General features: G+C 46.6%; 1 protein-coding gene across 2 annotated transcripts in view; it reads right to left on the bottom strand.

Moving 5' to 3' along the window:
* Positions 1 to 8,750: 8,750 nt before the first annotated feature.
* Positions 8,751 to 23,179, bottom strand: part of TBX2 (T-box transcription factor 2) — a 29,343-nt gene continuing 14,914 nt past the window's right edge. For both annotated transcript variants that reach the window (XM_069615080.1, XM_069615081.1), the window contains 2 exons: positions 17,725 to 18,362; positions 8,751 to 10,368 (listed from right to left, as the gene is read on the bottom strand). In XM_069615080.1, coding sequence (XP_069471181.1) covers positions 9,916 to 10,368; positions 17,725 to 18,362 — 1,091 coding nt within the window. In that variant the 3' untranslated portion in view covers positions 8,751 to 9,915. The remainder of the gene's footprint in view (positions 10,369 to 17,724; positions 18,363 to 23,179) is intronic.

The raw sequence follows: 23,179 nt of genomic DNA, 5'->3' as shown, positions 1-23,179 counted from the left end.
GAAATGCAAAGCAAAACCTTAATAAATATTTATGTCAGTTAAACCTGGGAAGATGTGTTCAGTTGCTTAAATTGTCCACATCCCAGTTTCACCATTTAAAGAAAGTGTCTGATCATGGACAAATCATTTAACTGCACTGTGTTTTATCTGTGGTTCTGTAAGTGATTCACTCCATGGCTTATATTAATATATAATGCTGTTATAAAAATAGCCTAATGACTGTAGAGTTGCTCCATATATAATAATAGTGCAATTTAGGTATTTTGCACCACTACGTTATTTGCACCCTTGCTTACTCATGGCAAATGATTACTTCCATGGTACCTCCAAGTATGAAAGACTGATGATGCTCCTTGCAATATCATTTTCTGTGAGGTCACTTCTATTGGTGCAATTCATAGCCAAATTTGGATGTTTGCATGTATTTTGCCCTAGAGAGCGTGGACAGAGCTCTAATAGATCAGTTTCCTGTCTCTGTAATGGTCCTTGTGAGGAATTCGACCATCTGCATGGTGGGTGTGCGCTTGCCTAAGCTTTTTTGAAATATTTAATTAAATGGAATGATGGTAGAGCGAACTCGACAAAATGTGTGCTGCTAATCTACACATATTTTCCTATGCTCACATCACAACAAAGCATAGACCTGTGTGCTGGACAAGGCCTACAGGCAAAGTCCACCCTAGTCATATCATATTTAGTTGGAATGTGACAGTCAAGGAGTGCCCGATGTCATCTCCAGGAAGGGGAAGAAGCAACCTTCCTCCTGCCCTTGTCAGCCTGATTAACTGACAAAGGCTTCATGGAACTCTCCTGCTCTTTTGTTAGGCCCTGCAGCTGGTGGCAGAGATTATCATACCAAAAGGCGCTACTTCAAACAGGCCCAAATGGGGCCTGGCTGCAGAGGATAACAAAGGGGACAGGAAACCCAACAGCCTTTCATATGTAACTGTGTTAACTTGAGGCCTGCTCCCGTCCCTCAGTATCGATGGCAGTGAACTGTCATGTCTGGGTCTTTTGTTGCAGTAGGCCACCCCTGCTAGGGGGACCCCATTCATAAGGTACAAGAACGTGGCATGCAGGAGCCAGAGAGTATGGTCTCTCAGCATCTTCAAGGAAGACCTACCGCTTTAAGAGGAACCACACAGGAAGGACCATTAACCAAAGAGACTCTTTGAACACAACAGACAGGAAGATGGGTGGGACTTAGTATCCCAATGGATTGAGCCCATAGCTCTTTCTATTGAGAGAAGGGTTCTGGCATATTAGTTCTGGGGCACATCTTGTTCCTGTTTTCACCACTTTACCTTTCCTTTTGCAAAACACTCTGGTCATGACCTCATGCATATAGAAGATTGATGGCAGGGACACCACGATGTGTCCACTAAGGTAGGCTTAGCCTACATCAATCACTGTGGCCCGCGTGGCCAGGACATCCAAAGAAGGAACCAAGATCCCTCCCCTTAACTTCTCCCAGGGAAGAGAGGGATGAAAGAACTCAGAGGACCCTCCAGCCGCTTCAGAACCGGTACCCAGCCAGTACACAGCGTGCCCTGCTAGGCTCTGCAGAAAACTTCCTGCACAGGGAGTGCCAGAAGGTCTATGAACCCAAAACCAAGGACAAGGCAGCTACCTCCAACACACTCCCGATCTTAGGGCCATCCACCTTAAAGGTCGACTCAAGCCCATTGAAGAAGCTGGGAGAAGTGCAATGAAAAGCATCTACCGCTGTAGGCCTTAAAGGACATTTTGAGCCAGTCGAGTTCCATGATCCCCAACCGATTATGGATATGCTGTCCTGTGAACTTTCTATCGTTTGACAGGAATGACACTCAGGAATCAGCTGTGTGCAGCCATTTGCATTTTCTTTAGGAATTTCAAATACGATTTGGGAGCAGTAGCACATGTTACAGTGAAAATCAAATATAAGGTGTTCATTGATAGTAGTTTGGTTGTTTGGAAAATAGGTATTGGATTACAAAAAACGAAAATAAGAAGATTGCCTGGACTTTGGGCAAGTGACAAAGCCAGATGAAGGTCTCCTCCTCCCAAAGTAATTTACTTAAACACTAGACTACCTTTCTTCCCATCATGGAGCATGTGTATTTACAAGCTCAATGAGTTCCAGGTCTTATGGCCTACATGGCAGCTTCCAGCCAGTGCTAGACATGCAACACATGTACTTTGGGAATCTTCCTCCTATGCAGAGGGGAGGAGTGGCTGTGCCAATGTTTAGTGGCACTAAAGGGTGACATTAGAGCTGTCAAGTCATGTCAGGCAAATGATATACTTATTAAAAGTGCAAATAAAATGCTAAAATAAAACTGTTATGGAGAAAACTTGTCAAATACACAAATCCAGCAATGTCATTTCACCAAAATGCCAGGGGTAGCAGAAGTGACATCACATGACCCTTGACCTCTGATGACATCACATGAAGTGATGTCATTTGACCCTTCCCTGAAGTGACATCACAGGAAGTGGTGGAACACATCCTTTCACCCCTCGACAAAATAGGAAGTGGCATCACATAGCATTGTTTCTAGGTATACGCCAAAAAAAATATGGTTTACGATATCACTGTAAAGTGATATACATTTCATACAAAAATGTATCACCATATATATCATTACACCCAACCTGTGTTGGTACTCATGTTGGTACTCATTTATCAACCTCAGCAGGATGAAAGGCTGAGTTGACCTTGCTGGGAGTCAAACCTGAAACCTGCAAATCACACACACATTGCAGCAGCGAACGCTCAACCAACTGAGCTTTTTTACCAGCTATAACTATCAGAAAACCAGCCATTCCAGAAACAAAGAGCCACATATTTGTCTGGTGACAGCCCAGGAGCCTCAATAAAAAAAGTTATTTTTTTATTTCTTTTTTTAGGGGTAGCCTGCTTTGACTCCCTTCTCCTGGCATATTAATCACAACTCCTAGTCTGATACCAGGAGAATGACTCCCTTCTCCTGGCGCATTAATCACAACTCCTAGTTTGATACCAGGAGAATGACTCCCTTCTCCTGGTATTGTTTGGCAGTTCTTTTTTACTGCTTTCAGCTTGATGTACACTCTGCTACTCTGGTTTGTTTTTAGCAAAGTCCCAAATCTTGTTGGCGTCCCAGACCCTTCTCTGAGGTCATTGGTTCACTCTTCCCCACTGTGACAAGGAACATTTCCTCTAATACTCTCAGTATCGCTTTCCGGGTCCCAGACCCTCCTCTTCCCTTTCCCATTGTGATGAGGAAGATTTCCTCTTATGCTCTTGGTATCTGCTTTCGGTTGCCAGACCCTTCTGTGGTGGTCAGTGGTTTTCCCTTTGCCACAGTGACGAGGAAGATTTCCTCTTATGCTCTTGGTATCTGCTTTCGGTTGCCAGACCCTTCTGTGGTGGTCAGTGGTTTTCCTTTTCCCACAGTGACGAGGAAGATTTCCTCTTATGCTCTTGGTATCTGCTTTCGGTTGCCAGACCCTTCTGTGGTGGTCAGTGGTTTTCCCTTTGCCACAGTGACGAGGAAGATTTCCTCTTATGCTCTTGGTATCTGCTTTCGGTTGCCAGACCCTTCTGTGGTGGTCAGTGGTTTTCCCTTTCCCACAGTGACGAGGAAGATTTCCTCTTATGCTCTTGGTATCTGCTTTCGGTTGCCAGACCCTTCTGTGGTGGTCAGTGGTTTTCCCTTTCCCACAGTGACGAGGAAGATTTCCTCTTATGCTCTTGGTATCTGCTTTCGGTTGCCAGAGCCTTCTCTTGTGGTCAGTGGTTTTCTCTTTCCCTCCTCGTACCAGTACAAGCAGGATAAATGATCTTCATTTCTCCTGAGCTCTTCTTTATCCTAGTACTTTTGGATTTAGGTTTTTCTCCAGTAAGGCAACAGTACATGGGTTGACTTGCAATAACGTAGTTCTGAGCACTGGGATGGGCTAGAGAATTTTGGCGAGTGACAACATTCAATGGGCTGTACCCCAGGTGATCGTCCTTGTCCCCAGAGGGAGAGTCCTTCCCATGAGGTCCTCCCACATTAAACCACCACTAGGGGCACTATTGGGTAGTGGCTACACCACCTTTGCCTCATGGAAAAGGGCTCGCCCTTGAAAAGAAGTAACACCTTGTGAATTGTCACACAACCCAGAGGAATACTTAGTAGTTTAGCGTTGTTAGCTCAATCACTATCACCCATTACTTTTTGCATTTCTTAGCATCATTCAATGGGGAGAACAGGACCCCCCACCCCCTTTACTAATGAGAGGCAGGCTCCTTGAGTCCCATAGTCCCATGAAAGCTTCTTCCTATGGCTTGCTGGCAGGTGAAGCAGTAGAGTTACATGCAGAGGCGTAACACAAAATATAGTGGGCCCAGTGCAAAATGCGGAGGAGGCCCTTGCGACTCCTGCAATTCACATGTTTCTGGGATTCAAAACGAATGCTTCCTTAGACTGCATGTGTGTTCACTACCCCCACGATTGTGCGTACGAGGTGCAGGAGTTGTTTCTTCCATACAATTTGTGGGCAGCTTTAGCAGCTGATCTTCTGGTTGCTCACTCGCAATGCACGCGCAGTGCGCCATATCACCCGAGATTTGAATCCACTGCTTTTCCATTGCTGGCGTTAATATTAATGAGGAAAGGTGAGCTTCTGGGGCGTTTTGGAATGGGAGTCGTTTTCTGTTTTTCTTAGTAGTTAATCTATTTTATTAATGTATGTATTGCTGACTTACTGCTGCAGAATCACTTCGTGTGGTTGAAGGAAAAAGGGGGAGGGGATTTGCTTATTCAGTCTCTGGGCAATCGGGTCAGGTATGCACGTGGGAAGGGGAGGGAGAGATGAGCCAAAAATGTCTCACATTGTCCGACGACCTTACAAAAAGGTGCTACAAAACTACCATCAAAGCAGTTGTGGCCAATATATGAATCAGACGTATGGAAACACTTGCACCATAGTTTTACAGTATTGAATTTGCGATTAGCGATTAAAAAATAATAAAAAGATAATAAAATAATAGGCACCTAAGAAGCCATGCTTTTTTGTCAGAAGGTCTGCAGTACTGATAGCGTAAAATGGCACCTTCATAGGTGACAAGGACCTTCAGGATGGCGGCACAGGAAAAGGTGGGGCTGCTATTGCTGGGGGTTGCGCAAAGACCCCAGCGACGCATGGAGGAGGCTGGAAAAGGTAGTGGGGGCAGGCAGGAGCAGAACATGTGTGTACAGGTCATGCTCCATGGAAACGTATTCTGTACAAACATGACTTCAGTTCAGTCTTGTTTTCCACCAGGATACCCTTCCTTGTCGTTGGGCATTTGCCCACAAGACTTGCCAATCCCCTGTCACCTCCAGTCCACGTATTAATTCCACTCCTCTGAAGCAAAATGGCGGCGGGGACAGATCCTTCTGGGGCCATTACACATCATTCATTCTCCTGAGAGAAAGCTGGATAGCCACTGTGTCTCAGATGGATGTCGGCATGTCGCCCCTCCCCCTCCTCCCTCCTCCCTCCTAGCTCGCCCTCTGCATGTATGGCGTCTGCGTGCCTCCTCTGAGTTTTTAGGCTTCTGTGTTTATACTGTACATGAATGTGTCGGTTATTGAATGCTCTCCGGTCATGTTTCCAGCCTTGCTTTCCTGTCCAGCTCTCTGCAAGATATCCAATTCGGCAGCTTTATTGGCATGTTTGAGCATTTGGAAATGGCGTCTTTTTCTTGCGCATCGTTTGGCAAGGCAGGCGGTGAGAGAGCACCTGAAAAAATAAACACGAGCCTGTATGCCAGAGACACAAATAAAATGCAATCTATGATAAGTGATAGTCTCTTGTGTGTTCTGTGTGGGGTAGGCGATGGCACATATATGTTCCCTGTGAGTGAGGGTACCCTTTTGCTGTGTTCTTGAGTCGGAGTACACAGTAGACGATATATTCCAGGCCGAATGTGTGCACATATATATGTGGTATACTATGTAAACAGCCGGCAAGCCGCGGCATAATTCCAAATAACTTGCACCATGAGCAGTGCCACCAGCAAAGATGGCACAAGCGCGGTCTGTCTGGTTGGCATGCCAACGTGGGCATTTATTTTAGTTTATCTGATATTCAGAGGCAGAGCTTCATTTATTTGAACAATATTTTTCTAACACATACTAAGAGAACTATATGGGTGAGTATTCACTCAGCCTAAGCTCATCAGCCAGGTATTACCAAGTCGAGCGGCCCTCACCTGCAGCATGGGGCCACCAGGCTCTGTACGCCTGCATCCCATGGCGGGGCCAACTCACCCTGAGGTCGGTGTTGGCAGCACATGCTGCTACAACATTTAGAACTGGTAGGAGTCCATCCCAAAGTGCTATATAAGAAACGGTCCCATTAAATAATATTGCCATTTACCATTTCTGGCCTAGAGGGACCATGTTGGCAGTGAGACCCAACACCTGGGCCCAGAGAGTCGCCCCTGGTGGGCAACATGCAATTCATTTTACGGAGGTGGTGAGGGATTAGCAAAGAGAGGTTTGATGAGAACCTTTACATCTTAAATGAGCCTAGAAGGATTTATCTCTGATTATTGTCAATGTACACAATGATGAGTAAACCAGACATACTGAATGTTATGTCATACTCCTTATGCACTGGTTATCTGGCTACCCTCTGAACTAGGGGCCTAGGTCCCTGCCTGCCCTCCCAGCTGCACACCGGCACTGCCTCCCGGCAACCCTGCACTTGGTAAACGCCAAAAAAAAACGATTTAACTGAACTCAAGCTAAATGTGTTCTATATGATGACGGTTTACTTAAGCAATAAGCCCAGAGCCGCGGGGGCATTACCGAGTTAATTAATGCCCCGGGGCTCATAGTTTCAAGCCTGAGCAACACGAGGGCTTTAATGAAGGCCCCGGGGCATTTTCTGACTCGGTAATACCCCTGCGGCTCGTGGCTTATTGCTATTAGACCCTGGCCCGCAAGACCAGGGTACTAATAGCATTGTTTTTCTGTTCTGAAACGCTGCAGCGACAAAACATTTACCTGAATCCCCGGTGGGCGACGATGGCAGCCTCCAGCCGTTCGGTGGCTCGGGACGGGGATTACTCCGTCTCGAGCCTCCCCATTGGCTGAAGGGCTGCAACACTCGCCTCACCGGGGATATGAAGGAACTTCAAGATTCAAGGGATTCTGCGTTGGGTAAAGCACCGGCGAGGGCCAATTAGATTGTGTGTATCAATCTGATTGTCTCTCGCTGGGTACTAATAATTGACATACTGTGAGCAACAGGTCGGACCAGGGTTGTTCCCTGTTTCTTTTGCCAGGGTAGTTGTGTCCATGTGCTATGGATTTTTCTCCTGTTTCACTCCAGAAAGTTATCTGCAATTAGATTTAAAATCTTTACGAAATTGAGTTTAATTATTTGTACCTACCTTCGCCCCATTTTTATATTTTCATCAAACCATCTTTATCCGCACCAAAACAGTATTCTTCCAAATCCATAGGTGACCATCAGGAATCCACCCTGACCCAAAGGGGAATGGACTATCATAACAGGAGTTTTTTTTTAGCAATCGCCCATCGCCGTCATCAAGCTGCTGCTGTTCACAAAGCTGCCTATTGGTTCAGGAAGAGGGACCTTGCTTCCTCTTTATGGAGAAGCAGCCACTGTGTACGTATTTTGGTCAGTGTGTTAGCCAGACAAAGCGCTACTTACACCTATCACACATCTGCTAGGACACCCATAAAGAGGGGTGCCCCTGGGCAACTGCATGGATCCTCCAGTCTTACCCTTCTAGAAAGCCTATCCTTCAAAGAAAAGTCTACTTGGGAAAAGGGGGCTCCATCTCAGTGAGAACAGCTGGCCTCACCCCTACAGACTTGTTTGGTATTGTCCATTGAACAACGCCAAAGCCTTCTAGCACCAGGAGGCATAGTAGAAGTTGCGCTATGAGACCACTTACATACATTATATAATTATCCTTTTATAACACGCTTAATACCAACGAGTGGTTTCTAAGCGCGGGATCGGAATTCAAGCCTGTGGTGCGCAGCATTGTTTTGCTTCCAAGACAAACGTGTTGCCCCTGAGCTATCCTTCCTCCCCCATCACATCTCTTAACTAATCTAAGCACAATATAACCCCACTAACTCAAGCGTCTGAACCCTAGGTTTACATGCGAGGAGGGAGATACAAAAACACCATCTTTCACCAGAACTTATATTTTGAGCACTCAATGTGTTATATCACTTCTATTTCATCCAAGAAAGTATATCACCTGAATGGGGGAAAGGAAATAGACATATCAACGCACACACATGCAATCAAGTTGTTTTATCAGGCAATTCCAGCGTGAGATATCACTATCTTGCCTCTAACTGGTCATTTTTTAGCTCTGAACTTGGATGCTCTTGATTGTACTGCAAGGTTTATTTCGTGTGCATCTAAATGTGTGCATTTGTCTTAAAGGTGTATTTTATTCCATTACTCTCGCATAACCACAATGTAAAAATCACCTTCACTCTAGTCAGTCTTCACGGGGCTGCTATAGAGCATATTTCGATGAATCAAGCAATCCCTGGGCCTGACTTTTCCAAATTCAATGTCCTCTCACGGAAGTCGCTAAATTACTGGAACGTTTAGAAGCTTATGTGTCATTCAATTAAAACAAGTACATTGTCATTTGAAAAAATGAAAGGGAAAAAAGACTAGATCTATATTGATCTATATTTTGAAGGAAATCCAAGCAGAGCTGCTCCATGTCAGATAGAAGAGGAAACGTAAGAGTAGTTCATTATTTTTTATTGAAAGATGTGAGAGAATTCATCAAAAAATGAACAGATAAGATACCCGAATGACCAGCACTTTTCAAATCATGTAATTTCCTCAAAGAAACCTAGGAAGTGGTGTCATCATTACTTGACTCATTTTGCACTGGAGCGGAGATAAAAACCTGAGGTTTATTCCTGCCTTCCTTGTTCCCCCGCCCTGTCATTTTGCTTAATAACATGACGGGGCATGTCAGCTGGATAGTGCCTCGAGGGCTGGATTCTGATTGTGGACTCATGGCACGTGGTTGTCCTAGGAAACAGGCAGGGATAAACAATAACCAACAAAACACAGTTAAAGAACCCATGTCGCCTTCAATCACAACAGAGCTAAATATGTTCCCCATTTACAATATATAGGTATCATGTAAGTGAAAAAAAAATTAAATGCAATCGAGTTAAACTCTACATATTATGTACACACCATGTACAACTCTGAATAAATTAATACGAATTTGCATATTCTGGGATCCTTATAGCTTATTTACACAAATCATTATTTATTTTATAAATATTTCTGGTACACGGGTAGGACAGAAGCACCCATGTGAGAGCGGACAGTGCACAAAGTGTCTATTTTGATGGTTTTCTTGTCTGCCTCGGAGCTCCAGGCTCGGTCTTTTTTGCTTTTATTTTGAGGGTGTTTCTCTTCTTTTTCTCTTTACAATCGGGGTAAAGGTACAGGTTTTACTACGTAGGTTCCGTCCAGTCTCACCAAGGATATGCACGTTCCACTGCAGAGGTGCAATTCCAGCCCATCACTCCTCTTTCTCAAGTCTTGCCGAAGCAATGAAAGTACACTCTCTAATCAATGCAAGACATTCCTCGGAAATGTGCTCTCTGCCCATGGGAGCAGCCCACAGGGAGACGTCAAACAATTATTTTCAGTCCAAGTCTCGGATCCAGTTCCATATTTTCCATATATGAGGGATTCTGAGTCCAGGGATGGGCCATTATTATTTTGGAGGCCTTCTATTGGTGGGGGTGGGTTGCTATCACAGGAATCATTGTTTTGCCTCCATCTTTGATCGCTGCCCCTTTTAAATAAATATTTAATCTGTGCTGTACAAATTCCCAGTGCTTTTCAGCCCCTTTTGGCTGGGTGCTTGGCAGGCGGGTCGAGTCACTTGGGTGTCTCTCTGCCAGGAGACACCGCCCTTTGGCTCTCCAGCCCACTCACCAGTCGCTGGATGTTCTGCAGTTCGTTGATGGAATCTTTCATGGACACTTTGGGCGACAGGGAGCTGGAGGCTGACCTTTGATGGCTGGTCTTGTGGCTAGGGGGGTCAGGGATGGGGCTGGATTCTCTGCTGCTGCCTGGTTTGGAGCTCTCCGATCCTGGGTTCAGGCTGGCCGGGATACCCGTGGTCAAGAGGTTAGTGCTGGGTGGTATAGAGACCGGTATCTGATATGGGCTGAAGCGGAGGCGAGGGCGAGCAGTGGTCAAAAATGGGTTCCGGGACAGAGAACTGGCGACGCTGGTGGCGGGCATGGCTGCTGATGCTGCAGCGGCTGCCGCCGCCATGTAGGTATAAGGATATGGAAACAGGCCACCAAAAGTGGGCATTGGGATCCCCTGCAAAAGCAAAAGGAAAAAGAGATTTAGTTAATTTGTTTCAACACTAAAAGTTGCTTTGATTAAAATTACTAACTTTTCTATCTGAACTCAAAGTACATATTTATGCATGCATAAAGACGACAAGACACTCCTGTAGTTGACCTCTGTATTGCGATGTAATGTTAGAAGGCCTGTGTATTGTTTTGAGCATGAAACGTCGCTCTGTACGCTCAGTAGGAGGCACCTTTATATCTCTATGGCCAGCATGGCACAGCCATGCTATCATCAGATGGTGTCTCTATGGTTATTAGGAGGCGTTACTCAGTCAGGAGGGACGGTTTCTGTGATTAGTAGAGGGCACCCCCGTCCTCTTTCGTCCATTACGGCAGGAAGTGGCGATGCTGTGGTCCTTGGAGAAGCACCACTATCATGATGAATGGTAGACTCTTTGGTCATTGGACTGCACCATGTACGAGGGGCATATTTATGGTCAGTAGGCCCTTCATCCTATTATGAAAGGTTCTCTGTAGGCCACCCCTGATCATGAAATGGTTTCTCTAAGGTTAGAGAGTCACATCCCTCAAATCGCTCAGATGCTGAAAGGCAGCTAAATTCAAATTGAGTCTCGTTGCAACTACAAATTTAAATCAGGTACAAGTGGAATTGAATGTTTTGGAATAAGTCAATTTGTGACTATGAGAATTGGACAAATCATTGTGCCTCAGAAGAAGAGCCAAGTCTCCAAACACGTGTCAGGCTGACCTTGTCAAAATTAAAATATTGTGCATTTATGCACACAATAAATTGTGCTGTGTCTGGCGCAGTGTGATTGCATACCTTCAAAAAATCCTGCGAAATAAAGGTTGCCACCTCTAAGGGTGTGCACTAGGATTGTGGAATGAAGAGAACGTTCTCAGCTGAGAGACACTGGTACAAAAGGCCAGGATCGGTGGATGGTGTCTGGCCTCACCCTTGGGCTTATACCAGGTTGCCTTCACTCCAGAGACTGCTAGTGAGTACATGCATTGCAGGATCCGGAGTAGAAGGCAAGCGGGGAGCCTTTCTCCCAGTACACCTCTGCACTGTCAAGTATTGGCAAATTCTCAAGAAAGGCAGCTCATAACGCTAGCCCCTCCTCTCCCACCAGAAAACCTATCTAAATGAACATTAGGGTGTAATGGGGTACTGTTCAGGCCATAGATCTAGTTATAATAGCAGTACCAATAACACAAATGCAAGTAGCGCAGACCACCGTTTGAACTGGCACTCAATGGGGAAATACAATCTCTACTTAATGGCAATGATTCTATTGACCTGCGGCGGTTGAAAGGCTGAGTTGATCTTGTCAGGATTCAATTTGTTTTTTCATGAGGGAAACTTGTTGGTCCTCTGACCGTATTGTACTCGAATTGCTAGCTACATTTCTGGGTTAATAAAAAATGCTAATAGCCTCAAAGCTCGCCGCAGGGCGTGGCATTGGGGCACCATAGACCTACTTGACCGCTATATTAATATAGCGCTTTCTCTGTCGCTTCAAAGCTCTACGAGCAAGAGATTGTGTTATAATCCCTACTCCATGCTACTCAGGTGATCAGCCCCAGAAGGATAAAAGGCAGAGTTGTCATGCCAGGGACGTAACCCTGTAACGTGTTGGCTGCTCCCAGGTCTCAGCAGCAGCAGGTGCCAAAGGAATGGCGGCAAGCCAGCCGCAGAACAGCACCACCATAAAGGAAATAGCATCAACGATTACATGTGTGCGGCATAGAGCTGATAGCATGGGGCAGCTTGGTCTATGCAGGAGATCAACCTGTTAACGTGTTTACGCAGAATCCAGAACGGCTTCTCAGTGGCAGGTGCTTTCAACACAAAAATAATTCATGGCCCTGTTCACGAGGGATTGGTAAACTGAATTTATGTCTTGAAAAAATTCCAATCTGCATTTTTATCCCACATGGTTTCCTGCTCGGCCGGTCTCCACCGGTTTTGGCCACATCGCTTCCACCCAGAGGACGCCTTGCAACGGCGACACAGGCCCCCCTCGACAGATTGTAAGACAGTCCCAGCGAGAGCCCTTTCCATGACCCGTGGCAAGCCCTCCTCCGCCCGTTTGCTTTTTTAAAATTATTATTATTTGGAAATCTTTGGCAGAATTTAGATCAACAAAGGGAAAGTGGTGTGCAGTCAAATTCCGACAAATAATTAGGTGAGAAAAAGGATTTTTTTTTTATTTTTATTTTTTTTATCTTGAAGTAGCTTGGTCTCAATGTAAACTCCTTTCCCACCAATGGTTTTCTAACGTAGACAGAGTGTGTCATTAGTAAATAGAGATTCGTCGTGCGTTGGGGTTTGCCCACTACTCATGGCTGGTAATGCAAGAGACACTGGTCTCTATCACTCGTGTCCTGGCATGGCCTTAGTTGACACCCCACGGCCTTCAAGAGCATAGCTCTGTCATGCCTTTACCTGGAGAGGGTACGGGACATGCTGTAGAGAGGAAGTGGCCGAAACCGAGAGGCAATTCAAAAAAGACAAGACCAATAGAAAGAAAACGGAAGGAAAAGCCAAGGAGAGAAAGAGGAAATACAGAAAAGCCACGGGAAAGGGGGAAGGGACGAAATGACAGACAAAAGGAGAAAGTAAGAAAGAGGGGAAAAGAATCCGAAAGTGTAGCAAATGCAAAGAATGTGAGAAAAAGAGGAGATGTGGAGAGAGCAAAAGAAAAATAAATATTTGAAAAGAGAAAAGGTGGCAAGAACAGCTATGGACGATAGGAGTTCGTGCAGAGCTGCAAGTCCTGGCTTCCCAGGAACAGCTAGTGTGATCTTGGGTGAGTGGCTTCCTTTCCCTGTACAACACTTTCAACCACCTATAGCGGCAAGGGTTAAACAATTTGGGTCTCTGGATATAAGTGGCTGTTCAGATAAAATCACCCAAGTCTCCAAGGGACATATATGGGGCTGATTTTTTTGCTAGGTAAATTTAATTTATTGTACACTTTTGTTTAGCTTAGTCACTCGGCCCACACGCACACATATACATACACATCTCCGACTGATTTACTAAGCTCGACTTACATCAAAACATAGCTTACGTTCTACTTATGTTATTTTTTTGATCTTAGTAAATGTAGTTTAACTTAATATACTTATTTAGATTAGTAAATCAGCCCTTGATATATTTAAATATATAACGTACAAAGCAAATCCTTTTAACAGTCAAATAAAACGGGCAACTTGGTACAGTATGTGTTCTACGTGGCCCTCACACAGGGGTATTTCTCTCACCGCAGTCCATTCATTCCATGCATATATTATGTGCATATGTAGAACAGGCCCCCTGGTGCAACATCTCACGCGTATTACAGCTGCACACACCCCCTACTTCCCCATCCTTCTACCCTCTCCTCTGTTCTTCTGCCTAAGGTCACATCCTCTTAACTCACCACGAAGTGACTTCGCATTTCTCTGTGGTTTTTGTAGCAAACACTGTACTCGCCACAACCCAGTGGCAAGTAAAAGCGGACTCTTGGCAAGTAAGAAATGGTGTGCATGTATAGAATTGAGGTGGCAAATGACATTTTGTAGGCTGGCTAGTAGCTTGAAACTTGAATATGTGCCCTGGGAGCCATGACATCTGGTTCTCCTGGTTTTGCAATATGAAAGGAAGAGGCGTACGCTGCAACATTGTGCCGCAGGTATATACATACTATGCCGAGTAGCCTATTTTATTTGAATGTTAAAAGTTTGATATTGCACCTGGTTGTGTGTGGTGTGCGAGAGAGGGACAGAGAAAGAGAGGGGCCCAGTGCGCCTGCCTGCCCCCAGGCACCGCTCCCTCCGCGGCTGTCCCTACCAACCCCAGCTCCTTTACTAGCCTTTTGCCCTACTTGTAACCCCCTGGATGCTTCCGCTGGGAGCAGACTATATAAATGCCATACGGCCACAGGCCTTAATAATGTAACACTGCAGCGATACAGTGTATGAGGAGTCGGACCAGATACCCTGGGCTTGCTCTATGCTATAAGGTCCAAGTTCTGATATAACTGTGGTTTATCATATAAGGTCTCTAATCAGACAACACTGGAGTGCTGTGTTATGTCTGGGCCCTAATCCATTATTCATCCAATAAGGGCCCTCTCTAGATACCACTGTATTGTTTCATTATATAACCCCCCAGATCAGATTCGTTGCGGTACTTAATTTAGGGTAATAATTAAGCCGAAAAAAACGGAAGCCCTTTATTCTATATGGGCCCTTATGAGAGGACAGCGGAATGACCCCTTCACTAGCAGCCCGGCCAGTGCACGTTTAAGAGGTCCAGACAAGGTGTAACCAGGATATATATATATATATATTGCCGATTTACCACGCTAACAAAATAGTGTAAAACGTACGTCAAATCATAGGTTAAGTTCTACTCGTTCTATTTTCTTTGTTTAGTAAATGTGGTCTTACTTAAGCTACTTATTGAGCTTAATATCATATACACACAAAAGCTTTACTCATTCAACAAGCCTCGCTCTGCATTGTGCACGCACCCAGGCCAGGAAACGGGGAGGGATGCATTCTGTATAGAGTCAATCATTGCATAAGGGGCCAAGCATGCTTATTGGACTTTCGGCAACAGCCTATGCACTGCAATTCCCATTCTATAGGCAACAGCCTTCTACCAGCGCCCTGGGCACGGACTGGATTACATTGGGTTAGAGCCCTTTTATTTATACGCTCAATATGATTACGTAAACCACTGCGTGCTGGTCTTCCTAAAAAAACCTGGCGGCCACGCTTTCGTATTTGGTAGGATCTCAGTGGAAGCCTCGGGTCTGATATCAGATCTCCTGCGATTGCAACCAACACCGCAAAACACCCACGGACACGTCGCAGACGCATTCGCAGGTTCGTAAACACTAGATCAGATTGAAACGGCTCCGCTTCCCTGACAGCACGGATAAAATGGACTTCCATCGAGGTTTCCTGGGCCTTCGGGAGGCACCAGCGATCTACAGGTAACACCTAACAAAACCGTGTGTAAGGTGCTGGCCCCTGTACCCGGGACCCTGCACACGCGTGGGCCTCTGTGCTATATGCAGAACACGTGCCTGCCTTTACACAGTGCAACTAGAGTAGCAGAAGCCACGCCACAATTGTAAAATAAACCCTTAATTCAAAATAAGCTCATTCATGAAAGCGTCTGGCATGGAAGCTGGCATGGCCTTCTCGTAGACCATGGTATCCCTACAAAGCCACATAATGATCAAAGCCTGATAGAGATGAAAGAAAGCGCAGTGTGCTCAACACTAGCTGCAGACAACATTTTCCTGCAGGGAAACTGAATTGGGGGCAGGGCTGGGATTGATGCATCCCATTAGGTTAGGGTAATTTAACCACATCTATTTTTTTATTTCGTTTTCTCTGAGTGCCTATGTACATTGTCAATGGTACTTAATATTATTTTTCAGGCAATACAGATATTAAAGAACACATTCAATACAACTAAACAATTTAAAGGGGAGGAATTAAAAGCGACGAGGGGATACTCGAGCAAAGAGGGTGAGATAGAGGCAATGGAGCCAGCTTTTGAAAAAGAGACGGATTTAGGGAGCCAGAGGAAGACAAAACGGTTCTGCCAGAACTGAAAGAGAGACTGGAGGCTGGGAAACACGCGTGCACTAGGAAACTGACTTGAGAGTAATGTGAGAGAGACGTAGATACAGAAAGAGAGACTGGGAAACACGCGTGCACTAGGAAACTGACTTGAAAGTAATTTTGAGAGATGCAGATACAGAAAGAGAGACTGGAGACTGGGAAAACACGCATGCACTAGGAAACTGACTTGAGAGTAATGTGAGAGAGACGTAGATACAGAAAGAGAGACTGCGAAACATGCGTGCACTAGGAAACTGACTTGAGAGTAATGTGAGAGAGATGGTGGGAAGCACGCGTGCACTAGGAAACTGACTTGAGAGTAATGTGAGAGAGATGGTGGGAAGCACCTGACTTGAGAGTAATGTGAGAGAGACATAGATACAGAAAGAGAGAATGGGAAACACGCGTGCACTAGGAAACTGACTTGAAAGTAATTTTGAGAGATGCAGATACAGAAAGCGAGACTGAAGACAAAACGGTTCTGCCAGAACTGAAAGAGAGACTGGAGGCTGGGAAACACGCATGCACCAGGAAACTGACTTGAGAGTAATGTGAGAGAGACGTAGATACAGAAAGAGAGACTGGGAAACATGCGTGCACTAGGAAACTGACTTGAGATTAATGTGAGAGAGATGCAGATATTGAAAAAGTGTTCTCTTGTTCAGAGGAGATTGTAGAAACAATAGCATTTTAGTGCCGGATTATCCTTGTGGGCGGGACCACATTTATATGCAAATGAGTATTTCTACTTTGTTGAGGCACAATGCGCCGACTGTAGACCCTCCTGGATGGGCCCCGGCCATTAGTACAAGTTATTTGGCCTTGTATTCTCTTGGTAGTGGGCTTCTCACACTTTTTGGGAGCAATGAAACATGGCCTGAAAGCAAGACTGTAAAACATAAAGGGGTTCTGGGCAGAGTTGCGCTAGTGGGAGATATGATTTATTTTATACCCCACATGCCACTTCAGAGTGCCCCCCCCCCCCCGGTCATTTAAGACAGTTGTTAAACAGGCTAATGCCCCTGCCTGGAGTGGCTTGATGGGGTCCTCAGAGCAGATAGATGCAGATAGACCGGGCATAGACCAGGCATTTTCAGTACGCCTACCCTAAAGTGATGTTAAAGGTATACTTGAGGTCCTTTTAGGTTATATGTTCTTAACATGCTCCCCGGTGGTATCTATGGCATCAATATTAAACAAGATGTTAGAAATTGAGTCTAATCCGGGTGGCCCCCAGCAGTCCTTCGAAGCCTTGAGACACTGCAGCACATAATGCAGACAGTGTACTACTCTGCTAAATTAAAGGGAATGATTAATACCACCCCCAGGTATCCAGTGACGGCCTTCCTGGCCCCTCCTGGCTAGAATTAGCTGAGTTCATTGAGTCGCTCCATTGCAGTTGATCTGAAACCTTATCCCACATCAATGGGACCACCTGGCCCACGTCTCATATGCAGCGGGGGCCCTCGAAGGTTATTTGAAGACTGTGTATCAAATTCAATCAACTTCGAAAAATCCTGAGGGGGCCGAGAGGGCCTCAGTGGCCATGAGCCCTTCATTCAGCAGGAAAGGGTTAAATATGGTTCACATCATACAATTAAGACAGAGGATCAGTTGTCTGAAGGGTTGTTCCTGTTAAGGGGTTGAGAGCATTGGAACAGGAGTGGAAATGGGTACAAAAGAACAAACGACGACACTCTTAACAAGACGGATAAAAAAAAAATCTCACCTGAGAAGCCAGCATGTGCTGAGACAGATGGAACGGGAAGGGGTTGGCGGCACCCGCCGCCCCCTGAAGTGAGGAGAGGGTAGCATTGTCCATGCCGCTGCCCCCAGTCACGGAGGCCAGCAGATGACCCATCCCCATGGCCGAGAAGGCTCCGGGGGCCATGGCAAACTGTCCCGGGTGGATAAACAAGGGTTGTCCAGCGCCTAAAGGGTTAAAAAAGTGTTGCCCATGGAAACCAGACAGGGCCAAGCTCTGTAGGTGGCTGGCGCTCAGGTGGGGAGGACTGTCAGTCTGTACCATGAGGGGAGAGAAGCTCTCCTTGCCCAAGTTGCCGCACTCCAAGTCTTTCTTGAGTTCGTCCTTCCTCCGGCTCTCCAGCTTGTCCTTCTCCAAGTTCCGGATGCTGAAAATACCATCACTGTCCTTGCGGTGATGGTGTGGGTGGTGGTGGTGGTGGTGGTGATGGTGGCGGTCGGGTGACAACTCCTTCTTCTGAGGGCTAGGCCTGTCCTTAACTTTCTCATCCAGCCTAGGGCTGTTGGGGGCCGAAGGCTCCCCGTCAGGACTGTGGCTTCCCACCGACCTTTCTTCAGGCTTCTCCAGATCCTCTTGGTCACTGTCCACACAGGATTTCTCATCTGTTAAAAAAAAGGGGGAGAGTGTTTGCATTTTCCTTGTTGTAACCCAACAAAGAATGAACAACAACGATACTTTGGAGTATGTCCCTTCACAAGGCACAAAACCACAAAAACAAGGTCAAGGCACACTGCCAAACCACACAAAGAAACAGTGCAATGCTGTTCTAAGGTTCCGTCTCTGCACAAAGACAATCAAGTGAAAAGGATTCCCCCTCCCCCCATACGCCTGCACCCAAAGGGCTCTCGACAGAGTACGTCCAATATGGACCAGCCAGCTGCACCCCAAGCCTTCCAGTACTAAAGGCCAACAGTTGGCAAGCAAGCTCTTTCCCATGCTATAAAATGTGTCTTCTTCGCTTCCAGATAAATAACTTGTCAAATGTTCTGCTGCAATGAAATGCGTATCGCTGGTCAATAATCTAGTTCAGAACTAATTCACAGGTGTGTGTGGGCTAGAGCAGTTTTCGGCGTATGCTTCGTCTCGGGAATGGCTTATGGTTTTGAAGCTTAGATCAGTAAATAATGTTGTGGCTAGTCCAAATGGCAGGAAATACGGATAAAAAGAGGAGGGAGCAAGTGTTAGGAAATGGTGAGCACAGGCAGGAAATATCACACTACAATTGTGCAGAAGAAGTCACTATTTTATTGTTTGGCTTCGTTTGATTGCAAATAGATGTGTTGCTCGTAGACTAAAAAAACATAGCATAAGACTGCACGATGCATTTCTGAAGTAATTATACAGGCCAGAAAGCATAGAAAAGTGAGGTTCTGCGCTCATTGACGGCAGAACAGATACGCGATAACATGGGCACTGGCCAAGTAGATTGGAGAAGAAAAGAGAGAGCGAGCAACACAAGAGTTAAACATAAGTAAATAATATTACAGGCCTACAATACCACGCCAGGATTATGGGGATGCAAAGAAACACATAGCAGGATATGCCTTTTTTCTCACACGCGCTCATTGTGGATAGTCAGAAAACATGAGTGTGTTTTGTTATTAGTTTGGTTGATAGACGAAGCACTCATTTCTACCCAATTATTCATCCATCCCTCCATCCATAAACCATCTATCTGTCCATCCACCTATCGACCCATCCATGTATGTATACTTCTATGTAACCATCTAGCCACCCATCAACCCTCAAACTAGCCTGCTATCCATCAATGTATCCTTCTGTGTAAACTTCTACCCGCCCATCAATCCTCAAGCTAGACTTTCATGTATCCTGCTATGTAACCATTTATCCTTTCATTAATCCTCAATATAACCTTCTATCCATCCATGTATCCTATATAACCATCTATCAATCCATCTTCATGCTCGCCTTCTATCCATCCATGTATATGTGTATCCTTCTATGTAACCATCCATTTATCCTCAAGCTAGACTTCTATCCACCCATCCATGTATCCTGCTATGTAACCATCTATCCTTCCATCAATCCTCAATATAGCCTTCTATCCATCTATGTATCTTTCTGTGTAACCATCAATCCATCTACCAATCCCCATACTAGCCTTGTATCCATCCATGTATCCTTCTGTGTAACCATCAATCCACCCATCAATCCTCATGCTAGCCTTCTATCCATCCATGTATTCTTCTGTGTAACCCGCTACCCATCCGCTAATCCCCAATCTAGCCTTCTATCCATCCTTGTATATATATGTATCTTTCCATATAAACCTCCATGAATCCTCAAGCTAGACTTCTATCCACCCATCCATGTATCCTTCTGTGTAACCCTCTACCCACCCATCAATCCTCAAGCTAGCCTCTACCATCCATGTATCCTTCTTTGTAGCCATCTATCCATCCATCAATCAATCCTCAATGCGCTGCCTGCATCCATCCATGAACCCCCATACATATCTGTTAATCTATTTGAGTGCGTCATGTGCACACTTTTTTTTATAGTGGGGGGGGGCGGGTTTGAGTGTGTGTGTGTAAATAAGAAATTGTGCTGTACACATTAAATGGCTATTTACGTAATAAAACCTTCAGGACCGAAGCAACAAGTTTGCTACAACTCATCTTAAATTCCACGGGTTCGGGACATATTTCCTGGCACACAGTCGGCTGCAGATGTAAGGGGTTTGAACTGCGAGGCCTCCCAGAGGGACAGGTGGGTCATTAATCACGGCCTTATGTACATTATGTAAAACAAGTTAATTAAAAGGGCCAGGGGCCGTCTTGAAATCATGTCAAAGAAAGTGGCCTGGAACCAGTGTGGGTAAACAGGCGGCGCGGGCAGCTGGCGGCCTGTGAATGAGGGGCAGAGGCGCGGCACAATGGCGGCGGCCTGGATGTGTTTGTTTTTACCTTTGCGCGCGCAGGCTGACGTTTAGGCACAGAATAAGAAATCGCGAGAGGAACAGCAAGAGAGGCTGCAGTGTTTGCGCAAGCGTCCAAGAGAGTGTATGCATGTGTCAAACTGTATGGGCGAACGGTAAAACTGTGTTTAAGTGTGTGTGAGTAAGAGAGCGCCTGTGCCCGAGGGCAAATCTGTGTGTAGACCTGTGAGTGGGAGAGAGTGTGCGCGTGAGCTTCTATGGACCTAGCCCAGAGAGTATTTTCACATGTTACAGTATCCGTGTATTTGTCTAAGTATGCTGACATGATGGTGGAGTGGAATGGGAATTGTATACTGCCCCAGCACACCACCATAGTAATCGGAACGTGCTTCATCCATGTCCGGGTCAAGGTGCAGTAAGTCCCGCCCAGGGACAGCAGGAGCGTCGTCTGCTTAGGTGGCACTGGCTTCAGTGAGCTGGGTGTAAGTAAAACCCGGCGCAGAGTGTGAGAAGGTGAGAGAGCGGGCGGAGAATGCTGTATTGCTCGGGCTATACTCAATATACTGCGGGCCTGGTTGACCAAGGTCCTCCTCATGGATCGGCCGTGTCGTTTAAAAGCTCTAGATAAGTAGCCCACCGAAGGTCGAGAAAAAAAGGCCCACATCTAGCTGATGCTGACGAGGGGAAATAAATGAAGCCGTCAAGTCGGATGTCCCGACATGAAACTACCAATCTTCTTTCTTGCTTGTAAGACAACACCCAATGATATTAGCTGTGTGCGCGCGAGCGCTCCTATGAAGCCCCCAATCATAGCGAATTTATAATATCACTTTTGTTATTTGACCCACTAATAAGCTTTATTGGCATGACTAAAACCCACAAACATTGCCAAACCATTTCTAGCATCTCTATGGTGATTAGGGTGTGTGCGGTGGGGCACTGTCTGGATTGATTTGACTGCAGTCTCTGGTTCTGCACAGAAATGTGATGGCATTGATGGCCATTTTAATGGCAGTCAATGTATCCAGGTTGGCAGGGTGAAGAGCTGGGCTGCCCGATTGGGTGGAGAACTGCTGCCGATTGAAGGATGCAGCAGTATTTGTTGTGTGGTTTATGGGGTTGTGTCCACTCCCCCTAGAGATCGCAGAGGACGGAGTAGAGGAGAAGAAGGGGATGGGGGCTGTAGTACACACCAGAAGGATATGGAAAGCAGTAGCGCAGACTGCCCGGAAGCTGGTCCCAGAGAAGTGGTGCTTCACCTCAGAGGACACATGGGGGAGCCTAGGAGGGGAGATGGGGGAGTCTGTGATGGGCAGTGGAGTTCTCCTAGGAGGGGAGATGGGGGAGCCTGTGCTGGGCTGTGGACTTCACCTAGGAGGGGAGATGGGGGAGTCTGTGCTGGGCTGTGGACTTCACCTAGGAGGGGAGATGGGGCGGTCTGTGATGGGCAGTGGAGTTCTCCCCGGAGTACAGATGGGGGAGTCTGTTCTGGGCAGTGGAGTTCTCCTCGGAGTACAGATGGGGGAGTCTGTGCTGGGCAGTGGACTTCACCTCGGAGGAAACATGGGGGAGTCTTTGCAGGGCTGAGGAGTTCCCCTAGGAGGACAGATGGAGGAGTCTGTGCTGGGAAGTGAAGGTCACCTAGGAGTACAGATGGTGGACTCTGTGCTGGGCTGTGGAGTTCACCTAGGAGCACAGATGGTGGACTCTGTGCTGGGCCGTGGAGTTCACCTAGGAGCACAGATGACAGACTCTGTGCTGGGCCGTGGAGTTCACCTAGGACCACAGATGGTGGTCTCTGTGCTGGGCCGTGGAGTTCACCTAGGAGCACAGATGGTGGACTCTGTGCTGGGTAATGGAGTTCACCTAGGAGGAAACATGGGGGAGTCTGTGCAGGGCAGTGGAGTTTACCTAGGAGAACAGATGAGGGCGTCTGTGCTGGGCTGCAGACTTCACTCTGGAGAATGGATGGGCGAGTGGTGCTGAACAAAAGAGCTACCTCGGGAGGATGAGAATGGATGGGCGAGTGGTGCTGAACAAAAGAGCTACCTCGGGAGGATGGATGGGGGAGTGTGTGCTGAGAAGAGAAGCCCTCAAGTGTGTGCTGGGCAGTGGACTTCACTCAGGGGGATAGATCGGGGAATGCATGCGAGGCAGTGGAGTTCACACATGAGAGCGATTCGGGGGGAGTGTGTGCTGTGCAGAAGAGCCCGCTCAGGAGGACGAGGTGAGGAGCTCCCTCATGGGGTCTGTTGGAGGATGGGGGCGTGTGCGCTGAGAAGAGGTACCAATTTAGGAGGACAGATGGGGCGGGGTGTGCGGAACAGAAGAGCTCCCTCAGGAAGGTGACGGGGCAGTGGGTGTTGGGCTGGATCTCTTTCAGGCAGATGATGGGGGAGTGGTTGTGGAGCTGTGCAGCTCACTCGGGCACTGGGTGAGCGATGCAGTGAGCTGAGCTCTGCCGCGCCCTCAGAAGGCCTGGAAGAGGCAGTGCTGAGCTGTGGACCCCACTTCCCCAGA

The sequence above is a fragment of the Ambystoma mexicanum genome, chromosome 9 (assembly GCF_040938575.1).
Source record: "Ambystoma mexicanum isolate Mex_15411 chromosome 9, UKY_AmexF1_1, whole genome shotgun sequence".
In the NCBI taxonomy this organism is placed as follows: domain Eukaryota; kingdom Metazoa; phylum Chordata; class Amphibia; order Caudata; family Ambystomatidae; genus Ambystoma; species Ambystoma mexicanum.
This window is presented reverse-complemented; position numbering and strand designations above follow the sequence as displayed.